The 15,827-nt window shown below is 37.0% G+C and overlaps 1 protein-coding gene across 11 annotated transcripts in view; it reads left to right on the top strand.

Annotated features, from left to right (window-relative positions):
* Klhl13 (kelch-like 13) overlaps window positions 1-15,827 on the top strand; it is a 145,891-nt gene that overhangs the window by 58,073 nt on the left and 71,991 nt on the right. For 5 of the 11 annotated variants that reach the window (NM_001381892.1, NM_001381891.1, XM_030251489.1 and 2 more), the window contains one exon: window positions 12,809-12,874. The exons of 5 other annotated variants lie outside the window; for them this stretch is intronic. In NM_001381892.1, the coding sequence (NP_001368821.1) occupies window positions 12,809-12,874 (66 nt within the window). Of the gene's footprint in view, window positions 1-10,609; window positions 11,077-12,808; window positions 12,875-15,827 lie in introns of those variants that run through there. One more of the 11 variants, XM_011247488.3, reaches the window with a different exon arrangement.

Here is a 15,827-nt window from a genome sequence, read left to right as displayed (position 1 = left end):
TATATATATATATATATATATATATATATATATATATATATATATAAAACCTATACAGTACCCACATAGTGGTTACAGAGTAAAAATATATTTGTTTAACTTTATAGACAATAAACTTAAAAAAATTATTACTTGCCAAAGATCTGGCTTTTTACTTTTTCATGTTTTATGTTTGTAAAATGATTTGAAGATACTTGTGTGCTTTTGTTTTTAAGGCAAACAAGCTTCCAGAATATGAATGATGAATAATGGGGATTAGACAGGGTAAAACTTAAAATTCTGAGGCCATGTGCTTTTTTATGCAGTTGGCTCATTTTGCTTCAGAAATCATGTGAATTTTGGTTATCTGCTATTTTTGCTATAAGATTTTATACTACATCCAACATGTTGTCATATTTTCCTGTCACTGAAAGGCTGTATATCTTTATACAAATGACATATAGATTTTAGTAATGTTCTATGTTTTATAATCTTAAGGAATTTTCCAGACCACACAAAGTTTTCTCTATTCCTAAGAAGGAAAAAATACTATTAGATTTCTCTTTTTCTACATGTCTTGTTATTCATAATTTTTATTGAATTCTACACCTTCCTCTTATACGGTCTCATCTGCAGCCATCCTGTTAATCTTTGCCCATGGGTTGATGACTTCCTGTCTCAAATCTTAAAACTTTTTCATGGATCATAGGCTAAAGGTTTATTATTTTCACTTTCTGTCATTTGGGAAGGTAGACTGCATTGCATAACACATTTATTGTAGAATGCATGGAAAAAGGAGAGAGCATATATGCAAGGTAACAACCTAGCCTAAGATAATGTATGTTCATTCTGGTCTTTTGGTGCACTTTTGAATGTTACCAGATTATAATGGTAGAATGGAATAGGTGTACAGGAGTGCTTACCACATTCCATTCGAGCCCTCTTTTTTTATTTTTTATTTTTCTTATACATTGCATCCCGAGGGCAGTTTCTCTGCCTTCCATTTCTCCCAGTCCCTCTCACATTCTCTCCCCCCTCCCCCAGTTCATACTAGCTGTGTAAAATATAGAAGGTTCCTTTACATCTCTGATTCTGTTTTATATCTAAATTAATGTCATGCTGTGTAGGATATATACAGATATGTGTGTGTACACGCATGTACACACACACACACGTGTGTGTGTGTGTGTATTAAATGAAATATATCTGAGTTAAATTTCTGTCATGTAGTGAATGTTAAATAATAGAAATGAAACACTGCTTTGTTATACTGTATATTGTACCTTTATCTCTATCCTAGTTATATCATGAAAAATTTCATATGCCAATAAAAACTTGTAGTACACAAAATAGCTGCATGTTATCAACTATTACATGGTATAAATAATTTCTTAATACTAATGTTTAGGTTGATTCTGTTTTGAAGTGTTACAAGTTTTAGCTGTCATAATTTTTCCTTTTGATTTTTTCCCTGTCATTGATTTTGTTATGTACTGTGATACCAATAGCTATAGTTTGCACAGAATTAGCTGCTCAATAAGTATTTGCCAAATGTAAATGTATTTGGTCTTGGACACTGGCCCTATCCCTGTCTTAGAATTAGCCACTAGTGAATATTCAAATGCGTAATTAGATAAAAGTGGAAAAAGTGTTTGAATGAATACCATGCTTCTTAATTTGTGACTGTCTCACATAATTTTTATTGTGGTGGTATTTTATGTAAAATAAAAACTCTTAAGAGTTTTATTGATGTAAAGAGACACCATGATCATAGCAATTCTTATAAAGGAAAATATTTAGTTGAGATTGGCATACAGTACAGAGGTTTAGTCTATTATTATAGCAGTGAGCGTGGTGGCTTGCAGGCAGACATGGTATTGGAAAAGGAGCTGAGATTTCTATATCTTGATATATAGTCAGCAGGGGACTGTGAGCCACAGTGGGCATAGCTTCAGCATATGAGACTTCAAAGCTTGTCCCCATAGTGACACACTTTGTCTAAAAAGGCCACACCTACTCCAACAAGGTCACAACTTCTAATAATGCCACACTCAATGGGCCAAGCATTTAAACATATGAATCTATGGGCATTTCTATTCAAACTACCACAATGCTTTTTTTTTTTTCCTTATTTACTTTATATCCTACTTAGTGCCTCCCACCTGGTCACCCTCTTCCTCATTCCTTTCCCTTATCCCCCCCCCCCCCACACACACACACTTCCCTTCTCCTCTATGCAGGTAGATGCTTTCTTGGTATCTCTCCACCCTGGCACACCAAGTCTCTGCAAGGCTTGGCACATCTTCCTCCACTGATGCCAGTCTGCACGGAGGCCTAGGTCCAGACCATGTGTGCTCTTTGGTTCTATGAGAGCTTCCAGGGGTTCAGGTTAGTTGACTCTGTTGGTTTTCCTGTAGAGTTCCTATCCCCTCTTGGGCCTGCAATCCTTCCTTCTATTCTTCCATAAAAGCTCACAAGCTTTATCCACTGTTTGGCTGTGGGTCTCTGCATCTGTTTCAGTCAGCTGTTGTATGGAGCCTCTCAGAGGGCAGCCGTGCTAGACTTCTGTCTACAAGCATATCACAGTATTATTAATAATGTCACGGATTGGTGCTTGCCTATGGGATGGGTCTTGAGTTGTGCCAGTTATTCCTCTATTTCAAATTTATGGCCTCTTTGTTGTTACACATATGAATATATATGTATGTATGCATGCATGTATGTATGTATGTATGTATATAAGCATGTATATCTGTATAGGTGGTCTGTGTATTCCACAGGATACTTGTAGAGGTCAAAGGGCAACCTCTAGGAGTCAGTTCTCTTTTTATACAATGTGGATTTCAGTGATGTATTTCAGGTTATTAGATTGGCTGCAGGGCTCTTTACCCACTGAGCCCCAGTTTCTTGATTTCTACGGTCTTTTAAAGCCCCTCTGTGCTGCTTAACATTCTTGAAATAGCACCCCAGTTAATATTGCCAAGGTTAGAGGAGTCATTCTCCTAGTTCAGCTGGCTTTAGTCCCTCAGGGCAAAAGCTCTTTGCTATTTGAAGAGACTTGATTGAACTAATTCACACCAATGTGTGAATAACTGGTTGCTCCCTCATCCTGGAAGCCATAGTTAATATAATTTCAACAGGCTTCTTGTTAGCTCACATGAACCTGTAATTGCTATAATTTCTGGCAGCACTACAAAGCAAACAGTGGGGTAGGATGAAGGAGGTTGGAGGGAGAGGGAGTTTCACAACAGGAGGAGATATTTTGAGACTGCAAAAGCCATGCTTAAAACCTTTTTTCTTAATTTCCCTTTTTGACCTCTCCCCCTTACAGTGTTCCTGTGTATTCTCATGCACAGATTTACTATAAGCAGCAAGTTGTGTCATTTTTTTTTCCTAATAGCTAGATGGTAGTTCTTGATAAGGTGGTATTTCTGGTAGTTGTAGTGGGAAATTGAACTGGATCTAAAAAGAGGTTCTGGAAAATTACAAGCATCAAAACTCAGCTTTGGTTTGTGATTTGTCAATGCATGGTCCCAACCTTTGGCTACTATATTTCATTGTTCAGGACCTTCTTCCTTTAACTCTTAGTGTCTGTATTCCTGGGTAGCTGACTGTTTCCTGTGGCTCCTGGGGCAGTCTATCTTCGGGATCAGATTCCTAACATGTTGCCTTTATGCTTTTGATACTCTCAACTAGGCCATAAAATCTTGTGTGCTATGTTTCTGTGTCCTCAGATTAGAGTCCAATGTTAGTAAAATTCACATTATAAGACTACAGTGAAAGCCAACAGGCCTTCCAGTGGTTGCATAGTAGAGACAGTGGCTGATGATCTGTCAGTTATCATAGCTGCTGGAGCTTCTGCCCCCATTCCTTCTACTCCATATGTTTATCGAGTTTGCAAACAGTCTTTTTCTCTTGGGAAGTTCATTTGTATTTTATTTTATTTTTGTATTGTTCATTGTGCTAATACCCTTGATACTTTTTCTCTACCGGTCAGTATGAAAGGAGAGGCAAGGAAATTTGGAGAGAAATTTTAAAGACAAACTTTTAAACCCGAATAAGTCTCTAATAGGGTGGGGTTTCATATGTCTCTAATCAAAATATGTCTGTTTATATTTTGAAAGTAAGGGTCATGGTTGCATTATGTCTTCCCATGTTTCAGTTGCATACTTAACCATGTTTTGGTTACTGGGGTGTATTCACTATATATACTGCTGGGTTTCATAAAACAACAGATTCCTTTGGGTATATGATGTGCTTTGACTGTATACACCTCTATAGTCTCCCTCCCCCCCCCCCCCGCTTCATTCCTCTTACTCATCATCATCATCATCATTATGATGGTTACTTTTATTTCCTGGGTCTCCCATTTGTTTGTATAGTTTCACTCAAGGCTGCTCCCTATATCATTTGTGTCCCTGGGTATTAGTGATATGCAGTGGCTTGCTTGGTTGAACTTACTGTTTCATATTTTTGCTCCATCTAGTGGAACATTGATTGTCAGTATTGGATTTCAAAATGTGTTATTTCATCACCTCTGGTTGAAATAAGAATTTAATAGACGCTAACAATCCACAGAATAGTCTATATAATTTTTAATTACTAGCCTATAGAAATGACTAGCTTTAGGAGACACAACTTCATTTTATCAATGTTCACAGACGAGGTGGTGAGAAACCTATGAAACACATTTCTTTGCTCTACATATTAGCCATTTTATCTTTACTTAGAAAATTGACAAGAGCATTGCTTTTATTCTAGCTAACCATTTCTCTTGCTCAGTACAGTTCCCTAGTAATTTACTGAGTCACCCCCACATCCATCTACTCTGTAGTTACTTACCTACTGAGCTGATCATTCTGCTAGTCAGAGTCTATCATGCAAGCATCGAAAGGAACCACTTTTAGTATACTGCTTGCTATTATGTCTTTATTTCTATCTTGTGAGTTATATTTTAGTTTGAGTAAGATAAAACTCCTTTAATGAATCCTTATTTAACCAATAAAAATTAAATTTAGAGAGGAAAAAACAAACCTACCTCTGATGGCATGGTTTTCACCAAATTTATCCTTTTTATTTGGTTGTTATTTGTAAGATACTGTTAGGTATTATAAAAGCATATAAAATTTTAACCTCAGTTCTCAGATTATATGAGTAGCTTGGTGTGCATACATGTATGTGTGCCTGTGTGCATGTGCGTGTGCGTGTGCGTGTGCGTGTGTGTGTGTGTGTGTGTGTGTGTGTGTGTGTGTAGAAAGATGGGGATGGAAACAAACAGGTATAATCCAAAGAGATAGAGGGTATACTATTCAGTAGGCTAGAACCCAGCATCTTGTCTGGTAAGGAATGTGTGTGAGGGTTTTGTGGAAGGGCTATCTATCCATGAACACTTAAGTATAACTAGATTTTTTTTCTTTTAGTTGACAGAGTATGGAATTCCAAGTGGAAGCATCTATGAAACTAATTATACACAATAGAGTAGGATAGAATATGTATGTCAAGAAATTGCTGATTGATAGATGAAAGGTAACCCCAACTTGACTTTGAGAAGATATTTCTGGCATAGGTATAGATTGACTTTTAATATAACTTGCAGCTTCTTTAGGCAGGGCAGTGCATTTAGGACTCTCTCCTCCTCCTCCTCCTCCTCCTCCTCCTCCTCCTCCTCCTCCTCCTCCTCCTCTTCCTCCTCCTCTTCCTCCTCTTCTTCTTCTTCTCCTTCTTCTCTCTCTCTCTCTCTCTCTCTCTCTCTCTCTCTCCCACCCTCCCTCCCTCTCTCTTTCCCCTTTCCATCTCTCTGTTTCTCTGTCACTGTCTCTGTCTTTCTCTGTCTTTGTCTTTCTCTGAGTGTCTCTGTCTTTCTGTCTCTCTGTCTCTCTCTCTCTCTCCCTCCCTCTCTCTCTCTTTCCCTCTCTCTGTTTCTCTGTCACTGTCTCTGTCTTTCTCTGTCTTTGTCTTTCTCTCTGTGTCTCTGTCTTTCTGTCTCTCTCTCTCTGTCTCTCTCCCTCTCTCTCTCCCTCTCTCTCTGTCACTGTCTCTGTCTTTCTCTGTATTTGTCTTTCTCTCTCTATCTCTCTGTCTCTCTCTCTCTTTGTGTGTGTGTGTGTGTGTGTGTGTGCAAGCCCCTAATAGACATTGAATTTGATGTCGCAGGCCTGGATTCTTGTTTCCATTTATCTCAGCAGCTGTTACCAAGCTGAATCGTTTAACAACTTTGTTTTCTCATTGGTGAAATGAATGGGAACATTAACACCTACAGTGCCTACATGAGGACCAGGTAAACATGAAAATGGAGATGAGGTACTTCAAAATTAAGAGGTGGAATAAAACCCTAAAACTTCTGCTGGTTGGACTTAAACTAAGACGTAAAACAACTAAATACCTAGTATCTGTATAGGAAAATCAGGCTGACAGGTATTGACAGATGGGGCTTGTGTTTGGGAGGGGTTAGATTTTTTGTTTTTTTGTTTTTGTTTGTTTTTTTCCTTTTTTCAAACTGACATGATAAAAATGTAAACTTAAATCCTAACCCCTTTCAAGTTCTTTCTTTAGGTTAATAAACTATGTATATTTCATGGTCAAATTTGAATAATCAATATTGGTTAAGTAGTGTGAATATCTGTCAAATGTATGGCTATGCAGTTGGACGATATGAGTGTTGTTCCATCCTAGTTTCTTAAAGAGATTTATTTACTTATATGTATGAGTGTTTCCACTGAATGTATGTGTATACCCTGTGTTGTGTTTTATAAAAAGATAAGAAGAGATGGTATATGTTTTGGTGGAGGTATAGTCAGATCTGGGGGATTGGGGTGACTCTGTGGGCCCATGCTGAGGCATCCCTTCCCCTAGTATAGAAAAGAGTTTATTTAGGGCCTTGGGAGGGGAGTTGAGAGGATAGTAGAAACAGAGAAAAGGAGAGAGAGAGAGAGAGAGAGAGAGAGAGAGAGAGAGAGAGAGAGCAAGCACAAAGAGCAGAGGAGTAGAGAAGAGGCCTGCATGAGCACATGGAGAAATGGTGGGGGAGGGAATGGGGAGAGAGGGGAAGGGATGAGAGGACAGAGTGGGAGCAGGAAGACAAGAACAAGAGAGAGGAGGGTAAGAAGCCCCTGTTATAGTCAATCAGGCATACTTGGCTGTTGCCAGATGACTGTGGGGTGAATCATACCTGGCTGTTGACAGGAAACTGTGGGGTGGAGCTTAGACAAAATGCTAACACTGTATGTATATGGTTTACCAGTGGAGGGCAGAAGAAAGTGTTGCCCCAGACCTCCTGGGATTGAAGTTACTGATAGGTGTGAGTCATCATTTGGGTTCTGGGAACTGATCTGGTCCTCTAAAAGAGCAGCAAGTGCCCTTAACCACTGAGCCATTTCTACTGCCCTGAAGTATGTCTGAGAAATTTCTGATTTGTTTCATTAGGATTGGGATGTTAGGTGTCTGTTTGGTTTTTATTTGCTATAAAGAGACGACGTGATCATGGCATCTATTATGAAGGAAAACATTTAATTTGGGGCTGGTTTACAGTTTGAGAGGTTTAGTCCATTATCATCATGGGGTAAAGCATGGAGGTATACAGGAAGACATGCTATAGTAGGAGATGAGAGTTCTACATCTTGATCTGCAAGCAGCAGGAGAAGGTGCCATTGGGAATAGCTCAAGCATAAGAGACTTCAAAGGCTGCTCCCACAGTGGTGTACTTTCTCCAGCAAGGCCACACCTATTCCAATAAGGCCACATCTTATAGCAGTGTCACTCCCTATGAGCCAAGCATTCAAACCCATGAGCCTGTGTGGGCCATACCTGTTCAAACCACCACATTATGAAACCCTGGATGCTGCCTCCTTCCCATTTTGTCCTAATCCTTTAACTGCACAGGCAGCCATTATTAGTATCAGCAAAAAGCATTCTTAGACACTCTCTTTCCTCTGCCCTCATCTCTGCAATTGTATTGAGTGGCAATAGTATGAAATTCTGGTAATACACCTGGAATATGAACTTCTGATCTCTAGAAATACGAATGATTACTTTGAATATAAATATCCTGGCTAAGCCTTTTTATACCAGTGGTTTTCTAAATATGTCATCCATAGATTTAAGAAGGACTGAAAACTCTACAAGTGACCAAACTCAACTATGTTCTGAGCTAACTTAAATATTATCAGCAGATGGAATGTTGTCATGAATGTAGTAAGATGATGGTGTTTTAAATGGAGTGTAAGTTAATTATATTAGATGAATACATGCTTGTCACAGTCCCAAATATATGATACTGATTAATAGACTTGTTCTGGTCATTCTTGTACTGACCCCTCTCTGCCATTCCCTCTATAACCTTGAACTAATCTAACTTCGTGAATTTGAATGAAATAAATACCCATTCTAATGAAAGCATAATGTAAATGGATTGCTTTCTTTCCTTTCAAGCCTAAAGAGAGCTCTGTAGTAGTTACTTTGTTTTCTACAAAACTAAACATGTGAATGGCCTGGATTATTTTGTCTTTTCAATTCATGAGGTCATTAAAATACAGTTTTAAAAGTTCCTCTGAAGACAAGTGAAATGATTTTTATGTCCCCTACCTACCAGCCCTTCCTGAAGATTACTTGAGAAGATGTGGTACATTTCCAACGTTCATGCTCCCTTTTTTCCTCTGGATTATATATTTTTTTCATACACATTAGTTGAAAGGTAACTGGTGGGGTTTTGCTCTCAATAAAATGAAGGGTATGTAGACAGCTTTTGTCTTGGATATCTTAAGTCAGAGAGCATACACTTGCAAGCATTACCTACTTTTTGAAATTATTAGCTGCCTCCCCTTACTTCACTGGAACAAAAAAATATATATATAATATGATAAAAAAATTTTTTTCTCATTGTTGACACAAATGAAAATATTGTAGTTTATGCATTGTTGAATAAATGGTAAGATATTTTGCATCCATAAACAGGATGAAACAAAGCTGAATACCAACAATAGCTTAAATACTTACTGAATATTTGGCACTGGGTATAATGGGATGTGATTCCATAGGGTGAGAATACTGATATTCACATGCCTAAGGATATTTTCTTGCCCTAGATTAGTCTCCTAGCAAAACAGTTAACCCTTTAAAAATGCCACTGTCTTCTGATTCTTTGATTTCTTTTTTAATGGGCCATCCTTGAAGATTTTGAGCCTAGATAAAAATGATTCATCCTGTTTCCCCATCTCTTCCTGTGGTCCTCATGAATTCCTCTAGTTTATTGTATCCCTTCAAGGTGAATTCTTTTGCTTTACTGCAAATGATAAAACACAGTCACAGTTTTCTCCAACTTCACAGCTGTTTTTAAAGGCTACTTCTACAGCTTTCAGCTATTCTGTTGGCATCTTTATCTCATCTGTCCTCTGTAATTTTTGAACTAGATAGACAATGCAACTAGTGATGCTGCAAAGCTCCTGACTAACAAGGGTCCATCCATCTCCCTCTCAATTCACATATTCTCCTTTGGAGCTTTAAATATGGCTTAGGAAGTTATTAAAAGTAGTGTGCTCTTTGATATCTGGGAAATTGGGTCTCTTTAGTCCTAATTGTCACCTTTTTAATCATTCTGTTTCATATAATGAACATAGGATTAAAGTTATTTCTTATACATTATCTTCTAAACATTAGGTATTTTGCACAGTTCCTCTTAAGAAAAACGAGATGATACCATAGAAAAGAGTGCAATTTGAGGTAAATCTATAAGTATGCATTTCATTCAGAAAGGGGGCTGAGAGAAAAATATGCATGCCAGGAGAACCTGTGGAGCAAAAGCAAGAAAGAACAAAGAGAACTGGGTATGATGGAGTATGTTAGGCTGGGATTTCTAGGCTGCTACAGCAGAAAGCTAAAAAAGCCCTGTCAGCCACGGTGTAGTGGATCCTTGATGCTGTGCTTTCCTGCTTGATTAATTCTGAGGTTGATCCAGCCACTCTCTCAACAAATGTTTACTCATAACACAAAGGGTGAAATGCAAATATTTTTGCTGTAGTGCACTGTCATCTACTATGCGGTCTTTTGCATGCCTTTTGCATATGTCTCTCAACACTGTTGCCTTCTTTGCAGCCATTGAGCCACTGCCGGCTATATTAAGTCAGTATTTAGCCTCAGTTGCAATACAATTTTCATTTTTCTTCTGCTTTTGCTTCTATGCTACTGAAGCTTTTGCACCACGGTTTGATTTTTTTTGTGGCTGTTTCCCTCACTCAGGTGCTTCTTGACATCAAAAGAAGTGTGTCTCATTCACTTTTATATCAGTATCAGTAATCACTTTAGCACTGAACCCAGCTAATTCCAAAAATAAATGAAGTTTGAGTATTCACTGAATGCTACATTTTTATCACATGTAGCTTTATTTAAAGGTGATCCAGAAATAATGTGATTGGAGAATAGAAGTGGAAGATGGAGGGAGAACAGTTACATGTCTCTCTTTTGAAGTAGCATATGTGTTTAGCTGAACCATTAGGAGGTAGATTTCTAGAAAATTGGTGTAAGGGAAAAATCCAGGATTTAAATGACTGGCTACGATGTATTACTGTCTGACACAAACAGAGAGAAGTGGGAATGGTAATAAAGATTTAAAACCATATTGCAAATAATAAGACAGCGATGCTTGCAAAACTAGGGTTACTTTTAAGTAAACATGTTTTGCCTGAGTCAGAGCTCCTGGTGCTAGCCTTTGTCTCACACTGCCTCTGCTGTAGGAGGAGCATGTGGCTCCTGTTCGGTTTGCTGGAACTAAGCTTGGGATTTATTTGGCTTTCATTTTCATATCTGATCAGGAGTTTAGATATGAAATAGAAATAGTTCAACCACACTGACTGTAATTTTTTTATCAAGGCAAAGTGTGCAGGACATAGGCTTTTGAATATAAAAGGCTTGTTTCCGTTTCTGGGAGCTACAGCTGAAGTGTTATACCAGGCAGAGGCACTGGGGTGCGCTACTGTGTAGTAGCAGAGCCTAGCTGTGCATCACAGCTCTTAACTTTAAAACTCCAGAGAATTTGATGAGAGAGGGATCCACAAGAACATGACAAATGATGAGAGTTCAAACCTTAAGAGAAAAATGGGCTTATTGGTAAGAGACCTTTCTTTTCCTTTATTTACTACTGTTACTTATTCATTAAAATAGCAAGCCTGTTGTTTTGAGATGTGGCTGTGAAGCGGTATATAAAAATCAATTTTATATGTATTGTAGAATTCAGGAGACATATTTGTAACCATGTAGAAATCACAGGGAACGTGTGTAAAGCTTGGTTTCTTCTTAAAAAGCCTCTAAGGAATTTTTATTGTAGTTCAGGCTGTGGAATGGATTTATTTATATGGCATAAATATAATGCATGTTGAGAAATATGTATTTTATAAAGTTAAAATAAAGAATAGTGACTTGTGTAGAAATAAATAATTTCACTTAGTTGCCAGAAGGTGGCACACCAGATTGTTCTTAAATACACAAAGAAAAGGAATAATATTAATAAGAATATAAAATATCCTGTATTTAAAAATATTTCAGTATATTTGTAATCACAGAAGTAATACAATTGCTATTTGCTTGACAAAGCTTAATAAGAAAATAATGACAAATGTGAATTTAACATATTGTACTTATTTATTATTCAACCACAATATTTATGTGTATAGAATTTTAAAAGTAAGCTTTGAAATAGTATTAACATTTAAGAGATGTTATCTTGAATATATAATTTTCACACAGAAATCAAATTCTCTATAATTGTCATATTTTGTTGGGTGCCTTTGGACTTCAAAGGCATTTGGATAATATCTTTGTCAAGGTCTTTCTAAAGATTCTCGTAGACTTTGATGTAGTTCTGACTTTAATAATGCACTAGTGCTTGTGAAATGACCCATAAAAAGATCTGAGCTGGTTTATTTTGACAAAAATATTAGGTGAGGCTAATGTTTGTTTTGCATAAGGTGATAGCAACATCAATGCAATAAATGCAAATAAATTATGCATTGTGTTGGAGCGCCTCAAACATCTGCCAGCAAATTGTAATTTTTTTCGGGGGGGGGGGGAGAGTTGACTGTCAGCGGCATATACTGCAGGGTTTCTGTAGTAGTCTCTATTTTTAAAACTGCCTTCCCAAGGCAGTTCAAGAGTATGCCTATCCAGTGTTGGGAGATTTTATATGTTTATCTCCAAAAGGAGCTAGTTACATGAGAAAACTTCACAAAAATAATTCCACAAATTTTCTGTAAAGGAGATTGTATATCCATTTCCCTTCTTAAAATTAATTACAAGCAGTATGAAAATAATAACAAAAAAGAAATGATAGTAAATGAAGCTAGAAGAACATTAGCCATATGTTCTCTGAAACCTTAGAATGTCTGTCATTTGCTTTCAGGTCTTTATTGCAAAGCAGTATATCAGAAAAGAACAGACCTTTAGGCTTCAAAAACTTTAAAAAATGATAAAGCATCCCAAAGGCTAAGGGGGTATCACGTGAAAAAAAAATGTTTCTTTCTAGGATAATTTGATTAGCTTGGTCTTGTAGATCAGCTGCAAATCAATGGTTTACTTAATGCCAATCTGCACTCTATGGTTTCTGAAACATTGAGAAAGCTTCTAAAAACAAATGCAATCTTATGATTTTCTGTGTTATATTTTGTAAAACTACTTTATATAGTATTATATTGTTCTGTGTGGCCTTAAATGTTCAGAATTTTTAAAATATGACATATTAAATTACATTAAATATTTTCAGGGTATGTATTGAAAAATTTGAACCAAATACAATAAAGCCACAATTAACCAGATTTTTTTTTTTTTTTTTGCACTCCACTTTCAGGAGACGGAGGCAATTGTCTTTAAAACAAGCCGATTTCAAGGATATATTCAAAAAGGCAGCTGCAGGGTATGTCCAAGGGTCTATATTTTCCTGTACCTGTTTTTTTTTTTTTTTTTTTTTTGTGATGAGAGTTTATTTTCATAAAAGACCCTGAGGTATTTGAAGACATTCAGTTATCAAATAAACTTCAATTAATGCCTAGGTCTGTGTTGATTGAGAAATGTGCTAATAATATTTGCATCATTGTTTTGGCTTTGTACTTCTCATTGTATATTCACAAACCTAACTTCATTTAGCTTTCTTATCATTGCTGTGAGATAAACAAGGACAGTAGCATTTTTCTCTAATTTACAGAAGAGAAAAATAGCACTTGGGGTCATTCAGCTAATTAGTGTCAGAGTTACAACCAGTCCGCAGGTCTCTTGTTCTGTCCTCTTTTGCTAATGAATGAAGTTGAAAACAAGTTTTTAACTTTAATACAGGTTTCTGTATTGCATAATCAGTCTAATTTGTACTATATTTCTTTCCTTATTCCTGTACATCCCACTTTCTTCCCATTGTGCATCTGTCTGTCTGATTCTGTCAGATGGACACCTTGCTTTCAGACTCTCCCTGACTGGAAAGGACCTTAAGTTTGGGAGGGCAACATAAGAGCTGTGGATACTGGTTTGACAGTTGGTGGTGAGCAGCCAATGCTGATGTGCTAAGGAAGGCCAGTGACTGAGAGAGACAACTGACTATTTATTATAGTATCTTGGGTATCTTGGGCAGGGGTTCATTACCTACTTTTAAGGCAGTCTTTTCCCCAGGCCTGGTAGACCTGGTGTGATAATGAATCTGAATAATTGTTTAAAATGCAGAGTATGCATCCCACCCCCAGACTTTGACATTTTCTTCACCCCAGGTGATTCTTCACACACTAATGTTTGAGAGCATTTTGCCTTAAAGGTATAAGAGTTCTCAGTGCCTCACGATTGACTCTTGAAGAGCCAAGGAAAGAACATCTTTCTCTCAGCAGAATCTATGCTTTATGTCAAAGCATATCAACTAAGACAGTCGGGCAGACAAGGGTGAGGCATGAAAGCCACCATTTGCGCACATTTCTATGTCTGGATTTGAAGCATATTACAATGGCTTTTTTATGAATTTTGAAGACCGTGAGGTATTTTAGAAAGGCTTGTGTCTGTTTGAAACTTGAAGAAAGTAAAAGGTAAAGAAAAGATGTCACTAAAAGATGAAAAGTACATTTTGGCATTTCAGTAGCTCAATTCTGCCAGATTTCTTTTACTTGAAAATATTTTTAAGGAATGTCTAAAACATTAGGCTGTCAAACGTGAAAGCTTTACAACATCACTATATTTCTTGCCATTTGGATGTGTCGGCTGAGACATGTGGCCAGGTCACATGTGCTTTTCTGTGTATTTGTAACACCTAGCAAAGTTGTCAGTGCTTACCTAGCCAACTCATTTATCATGCAGATTCTCTCAAGGGAGTTTTGACCAAATAGAATAAATTTGTTGGTTTTGATATTTGTAATATATGAGAAGTTTATATGGCACTATCGAGAGTGACTAATATATTAAAGAGGCCTTGGTAGAAAGATGCACTTACTTTACAGGAATGCTTGCTCTTTATTTAATAAATAATTTTGCTAATGTTTTTTGCTGATCATCTTACATGAACAGTTTAAGCTCAGTCTGGTTCTTCTTCAGGTGTTGTTATTTATAAGTTTTTTTATACTTTACAAACCTGGATCGTAAAAATTTGTATTTCTGAAAATTTCCAAGCATAATATTTTGCTTTAGTATCTTGCAATTTTATAAGAACAAAGTGTTCAGACCCTTGAATAGAAGGCTGATAAAATGTATATTTCTGACTTAGATCAATCTCAAGAAGGAATGCTGTTATTCTTGACACACACACATACACACACACACATACACACACATGGACACCAACAGAGAAATGTACTTCATTGAAGTTTTATAGAGCTTCTGAATGTTGTAAGAAATAACTGATTAAGGCAGGTATTTGGTTTGGAAGACGTGAAGTAGTAGTTCTGAGTGTATTAGCAGTTGTAGACAGATTTACAAATGCAAGTAGAAAATTCAAATTTAGGTTACCTTTAGCATAAATGAATGGTCAACCTAGAGGGTACATTCTATTTTTATTCAAAAGTACATTTAATGAATAATAGAACATGAAATAAAGGACAAGAAATGACTTATGCAATATTTAAAACTACTTCTATAGTTCAGACCAAACACCATACATATGTCATATTTAAGTACATTTTGGCATCTTTACTTATTTTGGAGCTCTCAGAATCACCAAAGAGAAGAACACTAAATTTAAAAATGAAAAGTCTCTAGAAACAGTCATGTAAAATACAGGTATTGAATAAGTTACTAAGCCTTTGGGGTGTTTCCATAGAAGACAATAATGGGAACCAACCCTTTAACATAACTGTTCGAATACATGTTATAGCAATGGGTCAATAGGTTCAAGTTTGAGACGGAGTTATTAAAGATTTTTTTTCTTTATACAATTGAATCTTTTACTTTTTATTAGCTACCTGGTTTTGTTACTCTGTATCCTAGCTAGCCTCAATTCTCCTGACTCAAGGTGTAGGACTAGAGGCATATGCCACTCATACCCAAATCAACTTTTTTTAAACAATTTTTTATTAGATATTTTCTTCATTTACAATTCAAATGCTATCCTGAAAGTACCTTATACCCTCTCCCCCAACCTGCTCTCCAACCCACCCACTCCCGCTTCCAGGCCCTGGTATTCCCCTATATTGGGGCGTATAATCTTTGCAAGACCAAGGGCCTCTCCTCCCAATGATGGCCGACTAGGCCATCTTCTGCTACATATGCAGCTAGAGACAGGAGCTCTGGGGGTACTGGTTACTTCATATTGTTGTTCCACCTATACAGTTGCAGACCCCTTCAGCTCCTTGGGTACTTTTTCTAGCTCCTCCACTGGGGGCCCTGTGTTCCATCCTTTAGATGAC

This window comes from Mus musculus, chromosome X, assembly GCF_000001635.26.
Source record: "Mus musculus strain C57BL/6J chromosome X, GRCm38.p6 C57BL/6J".
Taxonomy (NCBI): Eukaryota; Metazoa; Chordata; class Mammalia; order Rodentia; family Muridae; genus Mus; species Mus musculus.
The sequence above is the reverse complement of the archived record's forward strand: the minus strand, read 5'-3'. Positions and strand labels throughout refer to the sequence as shown.